This window comes from Manihot esculenta, chromosome 3 (assembly GCF_001659605.2).
Source record: "Manihot esculenta cultivar AM560-2 chromosome 3, M.esculenta_v8, whole genome shotgun sequence".
Taxonomy (NCBI): Eukaryota; Viridiplantae; Streptophyta; class Magnoliopsida; order Malpighiales; family Euphorbiaceae; genus Manihot; species Manihot esculenta.
Window position 1 is genome coordinate 11,815,885 of NC_035163.2, and position 22,372 is coordinate 11,838,256.

At 35.0% G+C, this 22,372-nt stretch overlaps 1 protein-coding gene across 1 annotated transcript; it reads left to right on the plus strand.

Moving 5' to 3' along the window:
- Nucleotides 1-339: 339 nt before the first annotated feature.
- On the plus strand, nt 340-2,901 carry LOC110610498. Its single transcript, XM_021750430.2, has 5 exons — nt 340-1,017; nt 1,109-1,166; nt 1,260-1,343; nt 1,428-1,563; nt 1,813-2,901. The coding sequence occupies exons 1-5, from the start codon at nt 441-443 to the stop codon at nt 2,116-2,118; spliced, it is 1,161 nt and encodes a 386-aa protein (XP_021606122.1). The 5' UTR covers nt 340-440; the 3' UTR covers nt 2,119-2,901.
- Nucleotides 2,902-22,372: the final 19,471 nt, after the last annotated feature.

The following is a 22,372-nucleotide window of genomic DNA, read 5'->3' on the forward strand; positions in this document are numbered from 1 at the left end:
GTCAAATTTACCTTTAATTTATAAAATAAAAATTAAAAATATTGATAATCTTATTTGATATTTTAATAATAATTAAAAAATAAATTTAAATTGAAAATTAAAATTTATTATTTTGGTCTAGTTCATAAATTTAGAGGCAAATTTGATAATTTTATAGCCTTTCTTTTTTGCTTCACATGATTATAATAATTCTAAGCTAGACCCACTTAGGGGGAGTCATTTTCATCCTTGTTCTCACATTACCCAAAAAGCATTACCCCTCACAAGAGGGTTGTATGGCAGACCCCAACCCACCCATGTTACAATTTCCTCTAATCTGTCCCCACTTTCTAATTTATAAGCCTCACACCCTCTTCACAAACCCTCCTTAAGTCCTTCACCTTCTTTAGTTCTTTTCCTCATTCTCATCACCTTTATCATCTTCTTCTACTCCTTACACAATGTGCTCCTCTAAATCAAGGCCGCACCAAGGTTCTAGCATTCCTGCAACTATTGCTAAAATTAATGGCCGCCCTGTTCTTCAGCCAAAATCCAACCAAGTTCCTAGCTTGGAGAGACGCAATTCACTTAAAAAGAGTTCCCCAAAATCTCCTACTCTGCAACCACTGCCAACTGCTAAGCCTTCATTGTCCCCTCCAATCTCTCCCAAGCTAAAATCTGCTGGACCACCTGTTCTTAAGAGAGGAGGGTATGACCTTAATGGCTTGAATTCCTGTGGTGAGAAGGTTTTGACACCATGGAATGCAACCAAAGTGTCAAGTATCGTAAACAAGTCCAAGAAAGCCATCACTGCTAGTGCCATCAACTATTCTTCCTCTTTGCTTGTGGAGTCTCCTGGAAGCTTAGCAGCTGCAAGGAGGGAGCAAGTTGCTATTATGCAAGAACAGAGGAAATTGAGAACTGCTCATTATGGAAGAGTGAAGTCTGCCAAGCAAGAAAGGAAGGTCATGGCTGCTGATTCTCCAGCTATTGATGCTCGGACAGAAAGGAGATGTAGCTTTATTACTCCAAGTTCAGGTATATATCAATCAGATTTCATTTGATTTCCAGTTCATCCTTCAAGAAAATTACTAAACCCCTTTTCATTTCCATTCTGCTTCTTTCTCAGATCCTATCTATGTAGCTTACCATGATGAAGAATGGGGAGTTCCTGTTCATGATGATAAGTGAGTTTTTTTTTTTCCCCACTCTTTCTCAAATTTCTTAGAAAATCAAGGAAAAAAAAAGCATTAACATTTTTTTTATTTTCGCTTGCGCAGGCTGTTGTTTGAATTGCTAATACTGACAGGAGCACAAGTAGGATCAGATTGGACTTCAGTATTGAAGAAACGGCAAGCATTCAGGTAGCTGAAAGAGAATTAATAGTAATAGAAATTTAATGTCATAACAGAGTTTTGGAAAATATTAATTAATTACTCAACTTGCAGGGATGCCTTTTCTGGGTTTGATGCACAGATTGTTAGCAAATTCAATGAGAAGAAAATAACCTCCATCAGTGCTGAGTATGGCATAGAAATAAGCCTAGTTAGAGGAGTTGTTGACAACTCTAACAGAATTCTCCAGGTAATCAAACCCATGTTCATGAATTAAGTATTATCTGATTTTCAAAAAAAAAAAATTTCATTTTAAAAAATAAAATAAATTTTTGTGAAATTTTTTATTCTAAATATAGAGTTAATCTTTAAGTAGCAAAGGTTTGATTTCCATGGTAGATTGTGAAGAGGTTATCAATTAATTAGTGAATGATTTGTTAATTGAATGATTTGATATATGATTTGAAGGATGTTGATGTGTTTTTGAATTATTTTTCAGGTTAAGAGGGAATTTGGATCATTTGACAAGTACTTGTGGGGATTTGTCAATCACAAACCAATCACCACCCAATACAAGTCATGCAACAAAATCCCAGTAAAGACCTCAAAGTCAGAAACTATAAGCAAAGACATGGTGAAGAGAGGGTTTAGATTTGTTGGTCCAACTGTAATACACTCATTCATGCAAGCTGCTGGCTTCAGTAATGATCACTTGATCACTTGTCCAAGACACCATCAAATTCAATGTCTTGATCTGGCATCTCATCACCACCATCAGAGTCCAACTTCAACCTCCTCTTTATAGGACAACCACCCAAGAAGAAAAAAAAAAAAAAAAAAAGGTTGATTAACCCGAAAATAACAAAATTATAATAAGTGTGACCAAAAAAGAAGCATATCCAGTTAGTTGAATATCTAACTACAGGTATTAATTAGTGGTAACCTTTTGAGTTAATGGTGTGCAGTGAGGCTTTCTGATGGCTGATTTGGGATGAGATCATTGAAAAGAAGCTAAAAATTGAAGTGGGTCTATGGGTGTGGGGGCAGAAAGAGCAGGCAGCATGTGCAGGTGGGCAGAGGGCATAGGCATGTGCATGGCTTTTCAATTTTGTGACCACCACCCTCAATTATGCAATTCCTGCTTTTAAACTGGCTGTGAAAGGATACATTCAGTGACAATTTTGGGTCAGAATTCCTAGATATTCCCTACTTTTGCCTGGATATTTGGATCGGATAAGAGTTGTAAATTGCTGTTTCTGCTTTCTCTCCTCTGGGAAATTGCCTTTAATGCTCAAAAAGTCCCACAATGTTTATTCCTTTGAGGCTGTATAGTGAGCAGTGACCCATTGATGTTCAATCTCAAGTTTCTGAAGAAATCAGCCAATTTCAAGGTCTTTGTATTACTAGCATTTGTTGATTCTAACTTGTAGGGGATACAAAGTTCGTCTGTGTGTATTTTGCATTAAGAGTAAAGTTTGAGCTTGCTTTTTTCTTTTTTATTTCTCTCTAAGCAATGTATTCATTTTTTTTATTGCAAAAAAATAATGTATTTGTTTACTAAATTATTTTATACAATATGTTTACACTATTCTAATTTGTTAACCACATTACTTCTCAGCCTTAGCTAAAACTAAACTTTGTAAAACAAAAAAAAAGTTTGGGACTTACAAGTTGAGAATCTCCTTCACATGGTCTGGACTTGTAGCTAATTTTGCGCATATGCTTTTGGGAAGCAAAAGTTGCAGAAATATATGTTTTATGATGATTGGCAACAGTAATGCAATGGCTTTAATTCACTGTAAAGTGGAATGAATTGGTATTGCAGGGGAATCCGAGGCCAGTGGCTTTTGGGCAATTCCCCAGAAAATATGCCATTATTGTGTTTACGAACTATACAGGATTCCCCCAACCCTTCTGGCTTTGGGTGGAGACGATTATATAAAGGTATATTATTACACTTGGAATTCCTATGTTTATCAAACACTTTGTCAGCTGGGTACACTTTCATAAGCTCCTCCTTCCTATCTAAAAATGCTTTGGCATCTAAAAAACAAAATTACTATTTAATGTCAGAATTCATTAATTAATAAAAATATATTAAAATATTCATAAAATTTAAAAAAATTATTAATTTACCATTTTATTAATTTTTGTTATTAAGAATTCATTATTTAGTCATTTTAGTATGGAAAAATTCATTATTAATTCATTTTTCAATTTTTAAAAATAAATTAAAGTATTTTTAAGATTTTAAAAAAATTTATTAATTAATCCATTTGTATTAAATGCAGTTTATACTTTTTTTAATATTTAATGAATAAAATTAATGGAGAGATCACTAATTAATAAATCTTTTAAAATTTGAGCAATATTATTATATTTTTTAAAATTAAAGACTAATTATTGTATTTCTGGTAAAGATTAAATAATAATTATTTTAAAAAATAATAAATTTTAGAAAATCTTTTTATATATATTTTTTTGTTAATATATTTTATTTTAAAATTAAAATTAAATAATAAAAAATAAATCATTTTATTAATATACAAGTTATTTTTAGTAAATAAATGGATGCTATAGCTAAAAATTAATTTCAGAATGGAAATAAATGAATAAGATTTTTTTTTATATTTAAAAAGTTTGATTATCTTAAATTACGAAACATGATTCTTACAACTAAAGAAATTATCATCCTACTTTTTAACATGGCTCAAATGAAACCGTGTCGCGATTGGTCAATCTGCAAAAAAGAGAAAATGAGGTAGTTGGCAATTACAACAGTCACCCCGATACTCAAGTCAGTGAACTGAATAGAAGAGCGAGTGTAATGAATTGTTTAAAACTCAAAAGTAGTTGTGTAAGAATGTGTATCTTGATCTCTATATTCCTCAGCTTTTATACTGTAAGAAGCGGAGTTGGTTATCAAATTTCCTGTAAATCGATTAGTATCGGCTAGTAGATAAGGGATCCTATAATTATAGGTGTAATGACGACATGCTGGATTGTGTTCTTTAATGGTATATTTCCATGAAGCATTACCTTGTTAAAGAGAAAGCGAGTCTTGCATAAGAACCGAGGACTACTGTGTCCAGATCTTTCTTTCCACGAATGAGACCGCGTATCAGCTTATCAGACCCTTGCCATGTGGTTCTGTCTAATAGTGACTACTCACGACTTGTTTTGGACAATTATTATATTACATCAGAGGTTCTTCGCTAGTCTTTGATTCTTCAGATTAGAAGGTGACAGTTGTCTTCATGATCTGGGATACTTGGGATGTCTAGATTGACCTTCTATGCTCGCATCGCTTTACCTACTCCAGACCATAAATGATAATTATCTTGTTCCTTAAACCGCATTCAAAACCTGTCGGCAAAGCCATGCCGGCAAAGCCATCATATAAAAACCCCTCTTTTCCTCCAAATACCACTTTTGATCACAATTGACTTTTGTGCTTTAGAAAAGACTCGGGCGCTCATCTTTTTTATTCACACATTTCCTTACTCAAGGTAACTCCTATTCACTTTTTCTTCCATAGCAATAAATAGGAACACTTGTTCTTCCTCCTCTTCCTTTGGTGGAAGTTCAACCTCCAGCTCCTCGTCTGATGGCCCCATTCATGCTCCCACTCCCATTGTCCCACTGAGGGCAGTTCATGACTATGAAAGCATCTTAGTAAATAATACTCCTATTCTGACTGAGAAGGATGTAGACTCTCTCTATGATCACTATCAAATCTTACGAGAAACCTTTCGAATTTATGCTCCCACTCCTTGTGTTCGCGTGGATGACTGTATTCCTGCTGAGGGTACAATCATCACCTTTAAAGAGCAATTAAAGGTGGGTCTTTGATTTTTGATGGATCCATTCTTCATTGAAGTCCTTTGTTTCCATAAGCTGGTAGTCGCCCAACTGCACCTCAATAGTTGGAGAATCTTGGTGGCTTTCCGCTTCCTCTGCTTCAATAACAACATTGAGCCAAATGTTGCCTTATTCTCCCAATTGTACCAGCTAGGAATTCGAAAGAACAAAGAATTCTAGTACTTCATCGGGAGAAAACATCAAATCCTTTTCGACCGGAAACCCTTATCCCTCAAATGCTAGAAAAATAAATCTTTCATCCTTCTTCATCAAGTATTCGAGGGTTTTGGGCGGCTCTAAACTGACTATAATGTATACGTGGAGCTTCGAAAGGATAGGGTCCAGCCACGACGGGATGAGGAGGATTCTTTGGACTTCCTCTAGAGGATGGCCTCAACACAAAGGATCGATATCACCATAAAGGTGAAGAACGCCCTTCTGTTCTGGCAAAGCCATACTCAGGTTGACTAGGCTTGGGCTTCTCACCTACCCAGCATTTCAACCAACTGGGAAAGCACGTCTCAAGCTAGCATGTAGTGTATTTTTCTTTCTAACTCTTTTTGTATTTCAAAGTGCCTTACTTACTCATCTTTTGTTTCATGCAGATATGGTTGTGTAACGATCCGGAAACCGGACCGCTACCGGCGCTAGGATCCAGATCAGCTTAAGGCCGCCGGGACCCGTAGCAAGCCTAACATACTTCCTATCACCTGGTCAAATCCCATACATGATCAAAACTTTAACATAAAAACTTAAAGATCTGATGTATATCCCGAGCCTGACCTGTATGCTACCTCACTGTAAACATAAAAAAAACCCCTACTAGAGCCCTCATCAAAACTCTAGCTGGGTCAACATAACATACATCAAGCCGGAGTCACATCCAATGAACCAAAACCTAACCTGTGCATGCATCCAAACCAAAAACATAAAACCTCCACTAGAATCCTCATCAAAACTCTAGCGTGGTAAACAACACATGCCACCAGTTTGGTTGAAACTTAACATTAATAACAACATAATAAAATAGTCTATATTTGTCTGATCAAGTAACCTTTAGAAGATATCTTTGGTGATATTTCATCATTAAGTTATGTGAAGAGCTTTCTTATCAAAAATTGATCATGGGTTTCACATCCTCTTTTCTTTTAAAGTCTGCATAAGATTTCTACTTATCTGAAGCTGCTTTCAACCTCTCTTTAATAATCTTCACTTTTTCCTCAATTTGTCTCACTAAATATGGACCCACTAATTTGGATTTACTAAAATTTGTCTAGCATAATGGGGTTATATCTTCTCCCATACATTGCTTCATAAGGTGCGATCTTGATGTTTGCTTAGTAACTATTGTTGTATGTAAATTTAATCTAGAAAAAGTCTCTCAAAACTCCTTTTAAACTCTATTATGCAACTCTTAAGTATGTCTTCCAAGACTTGAATCATCTTTTTCAACTTATCATTTATCTGAGAATGAACGCTCATGATGAAATTTAACTTAGTACCTAAAGCGTTATGCAACTTTTCCCAATATCTAAAGTGAACTTTAAGTCTATCTAAAATGATGAAAAGAAGTACACCATGTTACTATATTTATTTCATTAATGTGTGCTTTACATATTTTTTCAACAAGTAAGCAGCCTCGCTAGTAAGAAATGAACTGATTTAGTCAATTTATCTATAATCACCTAAATATCAACTTTCTTATTCAATATAAATGGAAAAGCTACTACAAGATGCATAGTGATCCTATCTTATTTCCACTTTAGTATGAAAATAGGTTTCAATAAACTAGAAGGAACTTGATACTCGACTTGATACTCGACTTTCACCTATTGACAAGTCAAATACTTGATTATAAACTCAACCATGTCTTTCTTTATACTTAGAATGTGAATAGTGTATTTTTAAATTTTTTCTTTATACTTAAAATGTGAATAGTGTATTTTTAAATTTTCATATATTTTGATGCTACCCAGATGCATGGCAAAGACTACCGTGTGCTTTTTCAAGAAAACTATTTTTTTCTCGAACTCATTATAAAACCAAAGAAAATAGAATCACCAAGCAACTAATATTCATGAAATTTTGCCATTAATTATAATTTACCTAACAACTCTTTCAATTCAACACATTACTATAACTATCAAGATTTTATCATAATGGAGGAATTTTAACATAAAAGAAACAAGTGAAACACACACACGCCTTAGTTCATCACTAGGTTCAACCATCTAGGGTTTCAAATTTAAAATTTTATTTTATTGATTTTAAACATCAAATATCATTAATTCAATTAATTTATTAATTAATTCAATGAACCCAAATTTAAACAACTTAAGCAAAAGCCCTAATTTTACATATAAGATAAATAAATAAACTTGGAGAAATTTATGAGCAACAACCTTTTAAATCAAAGTCCTAGTTAAAGTCTTCAAATCTTCTCCTTTTCCTTTCTTTAGAACTTCCAACTCTTAATCCAACTTTCTCTTTAATTTCAACATGAAAGAAAAAACGTTTCAATAAAATTTCATAAAAAAAATATATCTAAGAAGATGAAAAATCATAATTTTCCCAGCTCAATTTCAACTTACCTACAATTTCTCACTATAGAGACAATATTCACCAACTCTTCTCTTTACAAAATCTATTAATTTACACTCTTTCTCCTAAGAATTACTTGCGAAGGTGTTAGGGATTTTTTTTTTTTTTTTTTTTTTTTTTTTTTTTTTTTTTTTTTTTTTTTTTTTTAAGGAAGAAGAAGAAAAATGGAGATGGGAAAAGGATGCTAAGTTCGGCCACCCAAAGGAAAAAGAAGAAAATGCTTCCTCTCTCCTCCACTCATAATTTTTTAACAAAAAGAACTTTGAAATTTGAATCCTATTCATATGATTTATTTTTATATGATTTGAATAAAAAATAAAAATTAATGTTAATAATGAAATCTATTTAATTTATATAATAGACTTGAAATCAAAGGTAATTCAAATATAGCTTTTAAAATTTAACAAAATTTATAATTTAGTATTTATTATTTTAATGAAGAACAATTTAATTTTTAAAATCTCATTTTATTAATAAAATAATCTTTTTATTAAAGTTCATTATTAGACCGTAACAATTTCCTTTAAATTTCACTTTTTATAATAATTTTACATTTAATTTTCATAATTTATAATAATTTATTTTTTATAATTTTAATATTTATAATAATTTAAGACCTTTAGTTTGAGTTGATTTCATCGATTTATAACTAATTAATGATAAATTTAAAAAAATGATGATTTTTTATTATCAAAATAACAAGAATTAAATTGTTTAGTTATAAAAAAGTAAGAAATAAATTGTACAATTAATAAATTTTAGGTATTATATTATAAAATATCCTTATGTCAATTAAAATTTAGAATAATAATAAAAATAATTGGAAACCATTGTTCTTCGTGCCACATAAAATTTTTTAATTGGGAGGATATTCCAATCTAAGCCCATGTTTTGCCAGTCCATGGACTACACCTTCTATGGGCTGAAAATTTTTTATATCAACAGACAAAGGATAAATTTTATAATATGTTATTATATTTTAATTAACAATAATTCAATTGTGAAAAAATTGAAAAATAAATATGTTATAATTATTTTTATTCTCTAAAAATTAATCCCAATTTGAAATTTTAATTTCAATTATTAAATAAAAAATTTAAACTTGGATAAATATTTAACTATATTATTACATATATAGTTAGATTTTTATTTTTATGAATAAATATAACTAAATTAATTAATCTAATTGGTATATGTTGAGCAAAACATAAATATTATTAAAAATATTTGGTAACATAAATCATTTAAGTAAATTTTGTGATATTTAATAAACAACATAAATATTTAAAATTACTCATAAAATTCAGTTAAAAAATGGAGGTAATATAGTTCGGTTCCACGTATCATCCACTCTTCAGTCGTGTTTCTGATTATGGGTAGGGATAAATAATCGGTCAATTTGGTTTAAAATCGAATCGAATCAAATAAATCAAAAATTAAAATTTTGGTATTTATAAAAATCAAATCCAATCGACTTTAATCAGAAACCGAATCGAATTGAATCAATTTGATTCAGTTCAATTTGATCAATTTGAATTTTTAATAAATTTTTTATTTTTTACACTTTATTTTTATTATTTTAAAATTTAATTAAAATATTTTAGTTTTAATATGATTTAATCCCTCTATATCATTAAAAATAATATATTATTATCACTAATCAGTTTGATTCAGTTTTTTTTTGTTTTTTCTGATCAAAATCAAATCGAACTGAAATAATTAAAATTTTTAAAATTAAAAATAGAATCGAATCGAAATAAATAAAAAACTAAATCAAAATTTTAAATTAATTTGATTCATTCAGTTTTTTTTATGTAAACCAAATATTACTCGCCCATTGAAATGTCTTATTATTCAAATTAATACTTAATATTCAAATGTCAAAGGTTCAAAAATCATCTATTTCTTTCAGCAAGTATACTCCTGTGGCTCTTCGGAATTCTATCTGTTCAGTGCTCCAGGTTGAGGAGAAGCCAGATTTGGGTAATTATTTGGGACTCCCTTCTCATATTGGTAGTAACAAGAGGGAAGTGTTCAGTTTTGTTAAGGATTGTTTGTGGAAGCGACTGAATTCATGGAAGCATCGTGCGCTGTGTCAAGTAGGTAAAGAGGTCCTCTTGAAAACAGTCCTCCAAGCTTTTCCAAACTATGTTATGAGTTTGTTTTTACTGCCTCGGACTTTATGTGCTGAATTACAGCGAATGATGACCTGGTATTGGTAGAGTAAGGGTGCTACTCAAAATCGTGGTATTCACTGGCTGGGTTGGCATAGAATGGCGAAGCACAAACTGGACGGCGGGTTGGGTTTTAAATCGCTCCATGAGTTTAACTTAGCCATACTTGGTAAGCAAGGTTGGAACATTATTACCAAGCCTCATTCTTAAGTGGCCTGTGTTCTTAAGACTCGTTATTTTTCGACAACGTTTTTTATTGAAGTATCTTTGGGCCACAATCCTAACTTTTTGTGGTGTAGTATATTGGTGACTCGAAGTCTGGTTAAGCTGGTGCTTATTGGAGAATTGGGAATGGCATGTCAGTTTCTATTTGGACTCACCCTTGGTTGAAAGAGGCGCCAGACTCATTGGTTTCTACACCCCCTCCTCCGAACTGTACTCTCTCTGTTGTTGTAGATCTTATGATCGGCCATAGATGGAATGAGAGTTTAATAGCTCAGTTGTTCAATGACAGAGATAGGAGTTGTATTTTGAACATCCCTCTAAGTCTTTCTTCGCGCCCAGATGCGTGGTGCTAGAAGTTTGCGTCCAAGGGTCACTATTCTGTCAAGAGTACTTATAGATTTTTGGTTGCTGGGTTTCGACATAGGGAAGGTAGTGAGATATGGAGTCATTTTTGGAAGACGAAGGTGCCTCCTAAAGTGCTTAATTTCTGCTGGCGTGCATTAGTTAATGTTGTTCCTTGCCTCTCTTTGCTTCAGTCCAGGAGAGTTCCGGTCGATTCGATGTGTCCGTTATGTCATGAAGCTCCTGAGACTGTCTTGTATATTCTAGTTCAGTGTCCTTTTACCCACCATTGCTGGTTGAGTTTGCCTTTGGGTTGGCCTGCATTCTCCGATGCCTCTCTTAGGGAGTGGTTCTCTTTAGCCTTCCTTACTGCTTCTACGGAGAATACTTCCCTTATTCTAATAATATGTTGGGATTTGTGGCATAACAGAAATAATGTTGTTTGGAAAGCTAAGGGTCGGACTGCGAGTGGTGTGTTCTTTATGGCACTGAATTTTTTGCAGCAATAGAGGGGGGCCTGTTCTAATTCTACTAGCTACACCAATATCGTTTTGGCTTTGATTGTCTAGTCTCCTCCACCGCAGGGTTGGATTAAGATTAATATTGACGCCTCTTTAAACTCGCAACGAAATTCGCTAGGCTTCAGCTGTGTAGTCTGAGATACTAATGGTAGATTTATGAAGGCTAAAGCATGCTGTTTTTGCAATCAGATGGAGGTTAAGTGTGCTGAGGCATTGACTTTTCGAGAGGCGTTGAGCTGGATTAAAAAGTGTGGATAGATGGAGTTTTTTTCAAATCGGATGCTCAGGTTCTTGTTGTGTCCATTAACAATGCTTCGTTAGATGATTTATCACCTTTTGTTCTTTTCGTTCAAGATTGTAAATGGCTTCTATCCAGTTATGAGGAAGCAAAATGTGGTTTATTTTCAGGTCTATGAATGATGTTGCTCATGTTCTAGCAATATCGGCTCATTCTGAGTCAGGTCAAAGAGTTTGGATTCATATCCCTCCTTCTCATATAGTTTCTTTAATTGCTTTGAATTAATGATATTTCTCTCCCTTTCGAAAAAAAAAAAGAATGTAGAAAAACACTAATGATGGACCTACCAACTGAGGATGACTGAACGCCTAATGATCGATTTGCCGATTGACGATGTAATAATTTAATGATCCATTGATTTAATGATCGATCTGATAATTTGATGATGGATCTGACGATTTATTAACTGAACTGAATTATTTTATAAATAAATTTTATTAAAATTAAATTATTTTAACTTAAATTTTTTAAAAATTATTGTATTATTTTTTTTTAAATTATGTACTGCACGTGAGATAAATTTATAGGCGTAATATAAATAGCTTCTCTGGTAAGGATTGATTTATAATCAATATATTTAAAATATTTTTTTTTCCTTCACACAAAATGATATGCAACACTTAGATGTTAACTTCTTGACTAATCTGCAACTAGCCACGAACCAGCTTTGTATTAATAGCATTATCTATTGTTTTCAGATTTATTTCTATAATCATCTTTTTACACTATATACATAAGAACGGTACATACACTAGGTACACATTTTTAGAATATTAATTAAGTATTCTTAGTTCTCTCTCACTCTCATATTAAGTTTTTATTGATTTAAACGTTGGAGTATTTGTCACTAAGTGCAATCTACTTCATATATTAGTTATTTATTGTGACATCGACCCCTAATTTCTGAATTGCACCATATGATTTTGTCGCTAAGAAATCTTAAGAATTTTCTTATATATCTAAATCTAATCCATCAATTTTTTTATTTCCTTTATTTACATTTTTAATATGAGATAATGGTTGATGCTTAAGAAAATTTTACTAATAGGGTAGCTAGAGGAAGTGAGCTTAACACACCTCCTTTAGCTAATGAGGAAAAGTTGGCAGTCATGACCAATGGGCAAGCTATTCAACATATTAAAAGACTTCAGGCTACTGTAGAATAGCGCAGAGCTTGTGAGTCAACATCACAAGCGATAACTTGAGTGGAACCTAGAGCTAGAGGTAAAAAGAAGGTGGATAATGAGGAATTCTCATATGAGACATCAAGAGATATGGACTGGAATTTGATATGAGAAGTTTAAGAGTATCAGAAAGAGTGAAAAGAGGATCATAAATTGTACCGCACTCTAGAGCTATTATGACCGAAACTTTTCTTTCAAAATTCAAGATGTTGACGTTGGATAAGTATGACAGGACAACTGATCTAAGGAGTCATCTTGTTATATTTCATACAATTTCAAAATTTTAATGATTTTATGAGTGTTCTCGTCAATCCTAACCAAGTTAGCACAAATACTATAAAAAAAATGAAATAGCGATCAAATATTTTGATTGCTATGTAGCGAGCAATCAACGACTATTTTGCTATGATCAGAATAAGATGAGATTTTTATTTAACAAAATGCTTAGTAACTAAAAATTTATTGTTGAGTGGTCGATAAATAGCAACTAAATATTAAAACATCGCTAAGTGTAATAGAAATAAGTGACGAGAAATACCAACTATTAAATTATTGATGACTTTGCTTTGTTTTTACATTGCGGAAATATGGCTCCATAATCTGTGACTATTTGGCACTAAGTAGCGACTATGTTAGCTGCCAATTACTGAATGTTATTTAGTTGCTAAAAGATTTTTCTTTGTCGTCATTGGTTTTGATAGTGACCAAATAACGATCAATGTTAACAATCAATCAATGACTAATATTCAATTACTAAAATATTTTTTGTTCATAAAGATCATAAGTAAAACAACGTCATTAGTTTTTATAGCAACCAAGAGTTTGGTCGCTAAATTATAATTTAAGGTTTTTAATTTTTAATTTTTAATTTTTAAATTCAATTATTAGACTTCGGTTTGATTCTGTTTTAGTACCAAACCGAATTGAAGTGGTGTTTGATCAATCGGAGCTGTCAGGATGGTTGTCACTTGAGCGGTAATATTATCGACCTATGATATTAGGTATGTTCCCATAAAGGCTATGAAAGTATGGGTCCTAACTGACTTTGTGTTAGAGATGACTCCACTATTGGAACTCCCAGAGTCCTCGGAAGTAACCATAGAAAAATGAAAAGTTTGGACAGATGGAACGTGCGAGACTGGGGGCGTAGGAATGGGGCCGCAGGAATCGAGATCCTTTTCCAGTCCCAAACTGGTATAAAACTTCGGTATACAGCAAAGCTAGCCTTCAAAGCCACCATCAACGCAACCGAATACGAGGCAGTAATAATGGCCCTAAGAATCATCAAGGAGCTTGGTATCAAAAAATCAATTATTTGTAGTGACTCATAATTGTTAATTAATGTTAGTGGCAATTCAAAGTCTAAGAACCGAACCTCCTCAAATATGAGGAAAAGGCCTAGACCATAATGAAGGAAATCAAGGGTGGGCAAGGCAGTAGCGAACTTCACCAAGTAGCCAGAGGTAACAATGAAGAGGCAGATCTATTAGCCAAGATGGTGGTGGCAGGTGAACAACACTTAACCCAACCATTCCAATTTGAGAAGTTGCACACTCCAACGATAGAAATGAAAGAGTCTTTCTCCATAGAAGAAGGAGAGTCATGGATGACGCCCATATACAAATTCTTAACATAAGATGATCTTTCAAGTGATGAGATATTAGCCAAATAGGTAATAAGAAAGCCTTTTAAGTACGCAATGGTTATACATGAGGTCCTCCACACAGTCATGGTTGTAATGTGTTATAGAGGAGGAAGGTCAGGAAATCCTAAAAGACATCCATGAAAGTGATTATAGGAGTCATGAAGGAGCTTGAACAATCACTCGAAAAGCATTCAGACAAGGATACTACTGGCCAATGATAATGCAGGATGCAAAGCAACTTGTCCAGAAGTCTCAAAGGTGCCAGGTACACGCAAATATTCCAAGGAAACCAGGAGAAATGCAAGCGGTTATTGAAAGTCCTTAGCCTTTCTTTCAGTGGAGGATAGACATCATGGGCCCTTTCCCTAAGGCGTTCGGATCAAGAAAGTTTGTTATTGTGGTAGTAGAAGATTTTAGTAAATAGGCAAAAGACGAGGTAGTACAGTCCATCACTACCCAGCAACCAATCTCTTTTATCAGCAAAAATATATTCACTCGATTTGGAATACCTAAAATAATGATTACTGATAATGGAACTCAGTTTGCAAGCATCATATTTAAAGACTTTTGCAAAAAATAAGAGATAGATTTGAGATTCAACTCAGCCTACCACCCCATATCCAATTATATGACAAAAGTCACAAATAGGACTATATTACAGGGGCTAAAGAAAAGGCTCGACCGAGCAAGGGTAGTTGGCCCAAAGAATTGCCTCACATACTATAGGCGTACAAAACTACTCCCAAAACAGCTAGTGGAGAAACGCCATTTTTCTTGTATATTGGGTGGAAGCAGTCATTCCCGTGAAAATACAAGTGAGCAGCTTCAGGATACAATATCCTGAAATTCTGGAACACCCCAAGGAAATGCAATTCAATTTGGACCAAGTCGAATTCTAGCAGGAAAAGGCCACAATACGAATGGTAGCTTACAGGAATAAAATGTCCAGAAGATTCAATAGCAAAGTCAAGCCGAGAGCGTTCAATTTGGGAGACCTGATCCTTAAAAGAGCAGACGTAACAGGTGGCAATTGTAATATCCGGCTAGACCCTGACATCGAAATTCCTACCTTCCGGCGGAATCTCCGTTGAAATCCAAAATTCTCGGATGTCGGAGCCTTCTAGAAGGGTAAAATAAAGATTTCCTAAAATGTTTTTATGGTTTTAATGAAGAAAGAAATTGGGTTTTGAAAAGAAAAGAAAGTTTGAAGGGAAATGCCAGGTTCGGCCGCCGAACCTCATGTTAGGCCGCCGAAGGTGGCTCCCTTTTGCTGTCGCCGAACCTCAAGTTCGGCCGCCGAACATGGTGGAGTTGTGGAAGCACCTTTGGCCCCCGAAGGTGGTCTGGCCAGCCACCTATAAAAGGCCTCCTGTCCGAAAATGGGCGAGTTTTTCTCTCCATTTTCGGGCAAAGGTGAGTTCTTGACCCTCCATGGTTGATTTTATGTTTTCCTTCAAATCTCCCAGAGTTTTTATGAGTTTTATCTTGTTTTTGAAGATTTTTAAGCCAAGATCAAGTTTTAAAGCTTGGAGACTCCCGGAGCTCATTTCCTCCTAATCTCCAAGTTTGGATCACCTCCCTTCTTGATCTTCAAGAGGTAAGCGTAGATCCTCACCTTCTTTCATGTTTTAAGTAAGTTTTGAAGGGGTTAAGGGTTTTGATGCATGTATAGAGTAGATGTAAAATGTTAGGGTTTATGTTAGTTAAATGATAAATGTATGTTTATGTGATACTATGTTAATGTTTGTTGGGGTATAGACTAGTTTTATGCCCCTATATGCATGAATAAGTGTTTATGCATATTTTAGAATAGTTGAATGCATGTTGTGAGGTTTTTGGTGGTTGGATGTGAGAGACAGAATGGGGTTTTGCCCTTTGAGGGAGCCCAAGTTCGGCCGTCGAAGCCAGTTTCGGCCGTCGAACCTGCCTGTGGAGGCAGTTTTGGCTGCCTAAACTCGCCCCCGAAAGTTTGAACTTTCAGCTCTGGAGGGGAGTTTCAGCCGCCGAACCCTGCCCCCGAAAGTGCCTGACTTTCGGCTCTGTAGGGACTTTCGGCTCTGTAGGGACTTTCGGCCGCCGAACCTGCCGCCGAAAGTCCCCTGCCCAGCCTTCCTTTACATGTTTTCTAGGCATGTTTTATGATGTTTTAGGGGGTTTTGGGGAGTTGTTTAGAGTCATGTTAGAGTTTGTTTGGTCCCTCATTTGAGTCCACCTGTGTAGGATCGGACCTGAGGAACCGAGGTGATCAGCAGTGAGATAGCTGCTACAGAGTTAGTTTAGAGTCAGCCAGAGGTGAGTGGAACTAAGCTAATCTTTTATTTCGAAAAATCAAATGTTTTAAGCACGTTCATGCATCATGATATATAATAGTTTGTTTGCATTAGAATTCACGAATATAATGCATTGCATTATTCATTGTGGGTGTGGATGGACAACAGGACGACCCATTAGCCCTCTAGATATTATGTTATGTAATAGAAGTCCTGAGGAGCTCCACTGAGGGCCGGGCACAGAGTACAGGAAAGACCAGGTGAGGCCTGCACTACACCCCTGGCACAGAGCTTATGTATGTAATAAAAGTCATGAGGAGCTCCATCGAGGGCCGGGCACAGAGTAGAGAGATTTTTGGGTCAGTCCATCTGTGATGTGAATTATTTGTGTTGTGACGCATTCCATGAAAGCATACGTTTATTAAATTGTTTTCACTGTTATGCTCACTGGGCTTTTGTAGCTCACCCCTCTCCCCTAACCCCCAGGTTTGCAGGAGCACAGGTAGCTTTGAAAAAGCCAGCAAGGTTATAGTATAGTTTATGTAATAGATTAGTAGTGGACATGTAACATAATATAAGGTATTGTTCAATATTGTAATAAGGATTGGTATTGTGCTTGGCCCTAATGTATGGTTAATCCCTTTTGTACATGATCTTTATGTTAATGTTTTAAGTGATGAGATATGGTGAACCAAGCTTGATGTATGAAATGTTGACCCTACTATAGCATTTGATGAGGGCTCTAGTATGGGGTTTTTATGTTCACAGATATGATGAATGCACAGGTCAGGCTTGGTAAAAGAAAAGTTTAAAGTTTTTATGAAAATGTATGATCATGTATGAGATTTTATCAGATGTACAGGATGTATGTTAGGCTTGCTACGGGTTCCGGCGACCTTAAGTCGATCTGAATGCTAGCGCCGGTAGTGGTTCAGTTTCCGGGTCGTTACAGCAATGCCGGACCTAGCGAGCTAAGAGAAAACTGGAAATGACTGTTTAAGGTCTCAAAGGTTATTAGCCCCGAGTCCTATAAGCTGGCCAAGCTAAATGGTCAAGTTATTCCCCATGCATGAAATATTTGTGACTTGAGAAAACTTATCAATAATGAGTTGACGAGGACATTTTCATATGATGAGAATTTCAGTAACGAGTAACAATGGATTGCCTTCCCCCAAAAAAAGATTGATGAATAGACCACCAGGCGTTGGTCCCATTAATCAAGGTCACAAGACAATTTTCGCCAGACCAGATCACAAGACAATTGATCAAGCATAATTTAGCTACATTTTTCTTATTATTATTACTACTTAAATATGTATTTTCCTAGCATAATTTATATTTTTATACTATTTTTGCAGAAAATAAGAAAAATGAAAACTTGGAGAAAAATAGCCCGAAATGCTGGAAAACTGATTTGGTCGAAGCCATTTGGCCAAATCAAGCCTCACAGAATGCCTAAGGCAGCTGTAGGAAGGGAAAGCTAACCTACAAGACTCGATATGCCCAAAATGATTTGTCCGGATCATTGGCCAAATCACTAGAAGAAAGCCAAAGCAGAAACCCGGAGGTGACTCACAAAAACGATTTGGGCAAGTGATTTGCCCAAATCACTGCCCAAATCAACTGTCTTCAGCAAGAAAATATAGAAGCGCGGGAAAAGCAAAAAAATTCAAAGATTCAAACGTCTTAGAGTCCCATCCTACTTCAAATACACCAAGACCAATCCTATGACACCACAGAAATCGCACCAAAAGGAGTCCTACATTAAAGGAGATCTATTCATGCTAGAATACAAGATAAAGAAGAAATAAAAAGACCATCAAAGACCAAGTCAAAATAGAATTCCAACTCTAAGAAGGATTAGGACTTCTCACTTATAAAAAGGGTCAGCAACCAATAGCAAGGATATCTGAGAATTTTAGGCAGAAGCTTCGGCAGCACCTTTCTCTCTCCTTTTCTTCTTTCTTTCTCTTTTCTGTGTTCTTTGTCCACCATGAGTGGCTAAAAACCTTCATCTCTAGTTGAAGAAGGAGAAATTTTAGTTTGTTATGAATTGGGAGATTTGAAACTCCATTGTTAAAACTTCTATTTTTCAATATTTATGCAACTTGTTCTTCATGTCTATTATTACCTTGCTATTAGAATCAATAAGGGCCCATTGCTTTTAATTGCATAGGTAATATATTGTTAGTTTAAATAATTTAGGTCCGTAATTACTTAGAGTATTTGAACACAAGTAACAATTGGTTGTATGATCTAACTTAACCATGCGGTTGGTAAGGTTAGAATTAGGTTTCTCTATCTCTTAATGCAGTTAACAGTTGAAAAGTGAAGAACCCCAAGGACGTTCCTTGACAACTTGTTAACTAGTGTTTGATTAGCGAACATTTCCTAATCAAACTAAAACTAAGGAGGAATTTGATTGTGAGAAGCGTCTTCCACAACCTAAACTAATTTATTGAAATAAATAGAAGTATCAAAGCATCAAAGCATCAATGATCAATTTTCAACTGAAATGGATCATATACTTCAACTAGAGTCTTTCTATTATTAATTTATTATTCTTTTAAAGATTGCTTACTTTTACTACTTAGTTTTAATTTTAGTTCACCATCATCAAAAAAACAAACCCCCCTTTTTTATTTTACTTTTGTTAGTTGATTTGCTCAAGTCATTGTTAGGAAAGTCCTTAATGTCAAATCCATGTAGTTCGACCCTATTGCCACTATCTATAGTTCTTTTTATTGATTGTTAATAGGATTATTTTTTACGGCTTCGACAACCGCTATCAGCAGTTTTCACCGGACCACTTGAGAGTTGGCCCCATCAATCAAGGCCACAAGGTAGTTTTCGGTAGGCCAAGTCACAAGGCGATTTTTGCCAGACCATTCGGGCATTGGTCCTATTAATCAAGGCCACAAGGTAGTTTTCGCTAGACCATTCAGGTGTTAGTCCCCTTAATCAGGGCCACAAGGCAGTCTTCGCCAGGGCAAGCCACAAAGCGATTTTCACCAGAACACTTGAATCTTGGTCCCATTAATTAAGGCCACAAGGTAGTTTTCACCATGCTAGGTCACAAGACAGATTTTCATGAGACCAGTTCCCAAGGCAATGTCTACCAGACCATTTGGGCCTTGGTCCGAAAAAAGAGATCACCCTCACTAAGCGAGCTGAGAAGGGGGTATACTGATCCTCAAAGAATGAGGGGAAGCCATTAAAGGATAAGGTGGACCTTCCAAACAAGAACAAACAAGAATTAAAAGGCCATATATTACACACATGGTGTTGTACAGGGCAAAGGCAAGTACCTAGTAGCCCACATTTCCATGTCTTCATTGTATTTTACTAAAAAATTTTACAAGTTAAAATTCACAGGTGAATACATCTTTGCTAAAAAAAAAAGGCAAAATAAGTATTTTCATTTCTAAAGATTATAAGGAGATAAAAGGGACTCGAATAAAGTCTTTATTACATAAGAACCCTCAATATCTGATCCAATGGGAAGACATGCGAAGAACTGTCTCCCTGACTGTCTTCCTAGCCTTGCCCTTGGAATCAATCTTGCATAATCCAACCCTTCTCATGAGGGTCGTGACACTAAAAAAATGTTAAAGTCTGGCTGTTGTAATGATCAGTCCAAATTTAGACCATTTTATCATGATGTTATTAATTTTAATTTACACTTTTTCTGCCTAATTTTGTAGTTTTAATCTTATTTTGCAGAAAATGGTGTAAAGAGGTAATTTGGAGAGAATGCCCTTAAAACTGCCTAAAATGGAACAAATGAGAACAAGCATGCCAAGTTGCAACTTAAGAGGAGATAAATAAGGAAAGTAATTTGAAATTCAAATTTCAAATCTTCAAGAGCATTCAAAATTCAAAATTCAGCTTATTCAAGAAACCAAAACTCAAGGAATACACATTCAAAATTCAAAATTCAAAAGAAGGCTCCACCTCATCAATGCAAACTTGGGCAGCAAGTTAAACTTGGGTAGCAAACTTGGGCAGCAAGGAAGAGCTAGGGCAGCACATAAAGGCTATAAAAGGAGCACTCAAGCCAAGCCGCATGCCATCTTCATCTCTTCTCTTCAGATTCGGCGCAAGACCACTCTTCTCCTTCCAAGGCCTCCTGCCACCCTTCTTCTTCTTCCTTTTCTTTTATTTTTTGTTTTGTTTCAGCCATGAGTGGTTGAAACCCTTTTTTCTAGTTGAAGATTGCTTGATACTTTAGTTGTTTTATGGATTGGGAGATCTAAACACACATTGTTTAACTTTTGTTTTTCAATACTCATGCAATCTCATGCTTAATTCCATTGTTGCTTTGTTATTTTGATCAATATGGCCAATTGATTCTTGATTGCAAGGTAATAATTTGTTAGTTTGGATAGTTTTAAGTCCGTAATTACTTGGATTGTTCAAACACAAGTAACTATTGGTGTAAAAACTAAGAAAATTGCATGATCTAGCGATATCACCATGCGTTTGGGTAGCTAGAATTAGGTATCTTTATTTCTTAATGCAATTGATAGTTGTTAGATGCCTAAGACCCAAGGACGTTCCTTGGCAACTTGTTGATTAGTGATTGGTTAGAGGACGTTCCCTAATTAATTTATGCTTAAGGAGAGATATGGTAGTGAGAAGCGTCTTCCATCTCCATAACTAATTTATTGAATCAAACAAAGAACCTAAGTATCAATGATCAATCCCAACAACTGAAGTGGATCTAATTCTTCAACTAGAACTTTTCTCATATTTGAATTCCTTTACTTTAATTATTCAATTTACTTTATTGCTTTCATCATTAGTTCAACTAAATCAATCTCAAACCCCCCTTTTTTACTTACTTGCAGTTTACTTTTATTTTACTTTCAGTTTGTTTTTCTTGGTCTTGATAAGAAAGATATGTAAGTATCAATTCCCTGTGGATTCGATCCTTTCACCATTGTCTACAGTTGTAAAATTGTTGATAACTGAAAATGTTATTTTTGACCGGTTTCTACAACCGCACAGTCATGTAGCCTTTAGTGCCAAAAAGTATAATTGCATGAAGGCCCGAGGATCACAACGCCGAAAAGGCATTATAGTTGATCCTGATGCAATCTTCAACAGTATGCTTGTGCCTTCACAAAAATTCACCTTCGGTTGTTCTTCATAACCCATATTGACATCCTTCACACATACCTAGTTATCCTTAAAAGGAAGAAGTAAGAAGATGCTCCACTCTATGTTCCTTGAAAATGGCAGTTGTCAAACACAAAGTAGAAAAGGAGTTCTTATACAGAGACGTAGTCTTTAATATAGACCAAAAAATAAGGACGCCATTATCACCAAGGGAAGACAAAAAGATGTAAACAGTCAAGTTACGCTACAAGGTCAATAAGAAGAAACGTCACCTTCAAATCTAAAAAATCAAAGACCAGTAGGGGGGTTTCTGATGCTACATAACAACCATCAAAAGTGAGCCATGAGCTGTCATTATGAGATAGGTCTACATGGCAAGGATCAGGTGAGTGGGAGATGCAGTCCATCCCGAGGTAAGGAAGATCCGGACACCTTAGCACCCGGGTTATCATCAAAAGGCTCGCTCTTCCCTCAATAAGGCAAGTCTGGATATGAAATTACCGTTATCAAACACAGCCAGCATATCTCCATTACGCCTGTGATTGCAAGATTTTCACCTAATAGTTGGCAATGTCCCATATCAAGCAAATGGCCACATTACCGCCAAATTATCAGAAAAATATCATATTCATCCCTATCTCTTACGGTATAAAGGGAGAAGAACTGCAAAAACAAAGGTACACTATCCTAAAACACTAGAGCTCTTAGTAATTCATTATATTTTCTCTTCTCGTGGTGATATTAACTTGAGCGTCGGAGTGGCTGTCGTTGGCATCCACTACCACTTCATGTTTCCTCTATTGCAAGTTCTAACCAA

Bases quoted from the DNA above. Each gene is read 5' to 3' on its own strand.
- LOC110610498 (XM_021750430.2), top strand. From the start codon at position 441: ATGTGCTCCTCTAAATCAAGGCCGCACCAAGGTTCTAGCATTCCTGCA. The intron at 1,344-1,427 runs GTAGCTGAAAGA...CTCAACTTGCAG, and splicing joins AAGAAACGGCAAGCATTCAG to GGATGCCTTTTCTGGGTTTG. The intron at 1,564-1,812 runs GTAATCAAACCC...ATTATTTTTCAG, and splicing joins ACTCTAACAGAATTCTCCAG to GTTAAGAGGGAATTTGGATC.